Source organism: Rhipicephalus microplus, chromosome 5, assembly GCF_043290135.1.
Source record: "Rhipicephalus microplus isolate Deutch F79 chromosome 5, USDA_Rmic, whole genome shotgun sequence".
NCBI lineage: Eukaryota > Metazoa > Arthropoda > Arachnida > Ixodida > Ixodidae > Rhipicephalus > Rhipicephalus microplus.
In genome coordinates, this window is record NC_134704.1 from 128174789 (window position 1) to 128178658 (window position 3870).

A 3870-nucleotide genomic window follows, 5' to 3' on the forward strand; every position below is an offset into this window, starting at 1 on the left:
CTAGTTGGTAATAGTTCATTTTTTCATTACTCGCAGCACAAGAAGGACGCAAACGAAGTCGCAGGCAGACGAAGGACGCAGACAGCGCTCGTGTTGTCTTAAACTTTGTCTGCGTCCTTCTTGCGTTGTGAATTATCAAAAATGAATCATGTATTCATATCGCAATTCTCCAAGAGCAGTGCGATGAGTTGAGTAGAGAGACGACTTAGCGAATGCAAGAGTTAAAACTTAAATTAGCTTAAATTTCTCCCCTTCAAAGGGCGAACTACTACCCAGCTTAACACAAGGAACAATTTAACCGCATTGGCGATGAAAAAAAAATGGCATGAAAGAACACGCTAGTCATACGCGTGAACACCCTTAACTTGTCCCGCCCTGCATCCTCCTGTTATTTTCCTCATTCATCTTTGCAGGCCGCCGGTCGATTATTTGAATGCTGCCATTTATACATGAATGTAGAAATCAATCCCGCTTTCTGATATTATCACCTGAAAGAATTGCACTTTTCTACGCGTCTAGTCCACGCCCTATTCACCAGGTGCCGCCATACCACCTGAGCTTTCAAAGCGCGCCCAGCGACAATTGTCTCTCAGGGCGGGACCATGAGATAAGCAGCCGATAAGCGAGGGTTCCGCCACTCCACGATCGTTTCGTCCGCAGCCCCGTCGAGGATCGCGTCAGCCGTGGGCCAAACGACGCCGTCACCATGGACAAGCTGTTCTTTACCGACTCGTTCAAGAAAATCCTGCGTGTGGGAAAAGTGCAGACAGACAACAATGTCTTCCGGCTCCACTACCGCTTCACGGGCCTCTTCCTGCTCGCCTGTAGCGTGCTCGTCAGTGCCACGCAGTTCTTCGGCAACCCAATCTACTGCGTGGCCCACGACGCCATACCAGAGCCTGTGATGAATACGTACTGCTGGGTGGAAGGGACCATCACGCTACCCCGCTCACTGAACGCAACCGTGGGCAAGCAAGTCGCCGCACCCGGTGTTGACCAGCGCCGCATCAAGGATGGCGATGAGGTGATCGAGCATGCGTACTACCAGTGGGTCTGTTTCGTCCTGTGTCTGCAGGCCATCATGTTCTACTTCCCGCGATGGCTCTGGCGAAGTTGGGAGCACGGGCGCATCCAGGCGCTCCTCCTGGAGCTGAACAAACCACTGCTTGAACACGAGAAGAAGGATAAGCAGGTAGACGACGTGGTGGACTACTTCTACGTTCACCGTAGTCAGAACCAGGCATACGCACTGCGGTTCTTCATCTGCGAGGTCATAAATTTCATCAACGTGATCGGCCAGATGTACTTCATCGACAAGTTCCTCGGTGGAATGTTCTCGACGTACGGCGCCGACGTTATCCGCTTCATGAACGAAGACCCGGAGGTCAGGGTGGACCCCATGACACGCGTCTTTCCCAAGATGACTAAGTGCCGCTTCCACCGGTTCGGAACCTCCGGAGACGTGCAGAAGCACGACTCCATCTGTCTCCTGCCACTGAACATTATTAACGAGAAGATCTACGTCTTCCTCTGGTTCTGGCTCATTATCCTCGCAGTGGTCACGGGCGTCACGCTGCTCTACCGCATAGTGGTGTGCGCGTTTCCCCGTTACCGGTACCTGCTCTTGAAAACCCTCAGTCGCATGGTTGATTCCAAGTCCATGGATCAATTGGTGATGAAGGCTGCGTATGGCGATTGGTTTGTGCTATACCTGCTCAAGGACAACATGCAGGCGTACCACTTCCGCGACATCGTGATCAAGCTCTCTCGGAAACTGGCATCCGAGAAGGATCCGGATTACGTCGATGGACCACAAAACTCCACGGCATAGGCAGAATCCAATTCTTTCGACTTATATGACAAATGACGCAATGAGCGGCTTCATGTTGTTACGTATACGTGAAAACCGTCCACGCAACAACCATTCCGCGTATATCACTGTCATGGAAACCTGTAATACCTACTGTTTAGTACACTCATGCAGTCATACCTTGTTCTCGATTTGATTAGATTGGGGTGATTAGATTGGTATAGGACACTCATTTTTTTAGATTTATGAGTAGTATCTGCTCCAGAAACTGCTGAATGCTGACACAAGTACATCTACTTCGCTTTCAGGGTCTGAAATTCTCGTGAAAATGAAAAAAAAAAATGTAAATGTTCTTGAAGTGACGTTCGGCTACAATGCGATCAGTGGCCCGTTGACCAAGTTTCAAAGCATGAAAACCTTTGACATTGACTTCGAAGTTCGTTGAATTTCTTTTATCATCAGACAGGACGTCCAATGAATGAAGTCTTCGTAAAATCGAGAAGAAATTCAAATCAAAACAATGTAGAAGGCTAAATGTCTAGAGATAAAAACATACAAACTTTTGGTTGAGGAACGCATACTCTTCTTTGTTATAAATTTTATGGCACCTGCCGATTAAGCTATAGATTTACCACTCACCTAGAGTTCCTTGTCATCTTATTCATCTTATTTTGTTTATATAAAATTTGCATTTTGTTTTTGAAAAACGCTTGGGCTGGGCCGCTTTTATTTCTATATGCTCATAAGTTTAATAGCTTTGGCCGGAAGAGCTTTTCAAATAAGAGGCCTAGTCTGGCCGGACTTGACCGCAAAGAGTGTTGCATTGGTTTGTGTTCGTGTTGAGGCTCTGATGAGTGATCTCGTTTGCTATACGTCTGTCCTACAAGCACATATTATGCATATAACCAAGATTTCATGTGTCTGAATCTACACGATATTTATAGCGCAGCAAGTATGGGCTCGCGCTCGCAACAACTGACCTGCATCCTTCAATCAATTACGCGTTCGTGTGCTTCTATTTGGTGCTGGATCATGTTAATGCATAATGTTACTCGGTTGTTATCTTGCGGACTATGTAGCTTATAAACTCGATATACTGTTGAATGCTTACAGCACTCAAGCTACGCGTCTTCGTGGCATTGGGCAACTGGGCGAGTTGGCTTGTTATATGTTCAGCCCTCGTCTTGAGGGTGTTCCTGTACAAATAGTCAAATGAGCACAGTGCTTTTATCCTCATTTCACAGTGACGTTTCTCTTCAAGACTGGCAGATGACACAAATGAAATGTTTTTTTCAGAGCACTGAGATTGTAAACGATAAAAAAATGCCACTAGTAATTCGTAGTTGGCAGTCTTTGGCAGTTGTTTTCATAAATAAAGCTGTATCGAATTTCTTCCCTAAACCTCACAAATCCCTACACTTTTCTGGACAAATAAAAGCCATACTTTTTAATCTGACTTCAAATACTTGACACTAAATTGCTGTAAAACATTACTAAATTATTATTATTATTATTATTATTATTATTATTATTATTAACAGTTGTAAGTAGTATTACAGCAGTAGTAGTAGTAGTAACAGCAGCAGTACATTTGTAACTATATCAAATAATTAGTTACGAAATTACTAATTCTCAGCTGGCTCTTCAACTGAGTTATATGCAACCTGAATCTAGTTTCGGCGTGTCAAATATGCTTTGCAGGTTCTGCGATACTTTGTCCCGCGCAGTTTTCCATCAAGCACTGCGTCGCCACAGTAACATCTGCTTTTTTTTTAGTTATAATCTGAGTTCTTGTTAAACGAAACGCATTGACATGGTAGCATTGATGGCGGCTCATTTTTCACAAGCTGGCGACAGAGTAAACAGCGCGAGTACGTACTTGCACAAGAGTGTTATAATGCGCACAGCCGCAGCTTGCCCTTCGTTTGTAAGCCTGCTGAAGAACGCGCTGCTTTAGAATAAAATGTGACATCGATGTAAGCAGAGTAACATAAAAAAAAACGAACAAAGGTAAGTGCTTCTTCAGGGCTGGTTATTTAGTTACCATTTTGCTGGTGCTA

At 45.0% G+C, this 3870-nt stretch overlaps 1 protein-coding gene across 1 annotated transcript; it reads left to right on the forward strand.

Moving 5' to 3' along the window:
• Window positions 1-627: 627 nt before the first annotated feature.
• LOC119174242 (innexin inx2) lies at window positions 628-3266 on the forward strand. Its single transcript, XM_037425073.2, has one exon. It carries the CDS (start codon window positions 707-709, stop codon window positions 1829-1831), a length of 1125 nt encoding a protein of 374 aa, XP_037280970.2. The 5' UTR covers window positions 628-706; the 3' UTR covers window positions 1832-3266.
• Window positions 3267-3870: the final 604 nt, after the last annotated feature.

Excerpts from the sequence above, each read along its gene's own strand:
- LOC119174242 (XM_037425073.2), top strand. The coding sequence starts at position 707 with ATGGACAAGCTGTTCTTTACCGACTCGTTCAAGAAAATCCTGCGTGTG.